General features: G+C 60.9%; 1 protein-coding gene across 1 annotated transcript in view; it reads left to right on the top strand.

Moving 5' to 3' along the window:
* The window catches only part of LOC103777240 (solute carrier family 2, facilitated glucose transporter member 3-like), a gene marked incomplete at its 5' end in the record, with an annotated part of 1,774 nt that overhangs the window by 362 nt on the left and 1,151 nt on the right, over positions 1-261 (top strand). The window contains one exon of the mRNA XM_008944785.1: positions 142-243. Within this exon, the coding sequence (XP_008943033.1) occupies positions 142-243 (102 nt within the window). The remainder of the gene's footprint in view (positions 1-141; positions 244-261) is intronic.

Here is a 261-nt window from a genome sequence, read left to right as displayed (position 1 = left end):
GCCAGGGCTGGTGGCCTGCACTGGAGTCACCACTGGCAGAGGGCTACAGGCAGATGGGAGGAAGGTACAGGGCACTCTGAGCAAGGGAGCCCCTGGCTCTGGCTGCCATGGTAATGGTGCTTTCCTCCTGCCACTCTGCAGCTGTTCCTGGTGGAGCGCGCGGGGCGCAGGACCCTCCACCTGGTCGGTTTGGGTGGCATGGCTGTGTGTGCTGTTCTTATGACTGTTGCTTTGGCTCTGAAGGTGAGTAATGAGTGTCCT

The sequence above is a fragment of the Merops nubicus genome, unplaced genomic scaffold (assembly GCF_000691845.1).
Source record: "Merops nubicus isolate BGI_N331 unplaced genomic scaffold, ASM69184v1 scaffold16327, whole genome shotgun sequence".
NCBI lineage: Eukaryota > Metazoa > Chordata > Aves > Coraciiformes > Meropidae > Merops > Merops nubicus.
Note: the sequence above shows the minus strand (reverse complement) of the source record. Positions and strands in the feature narration are given on the sequence as shown.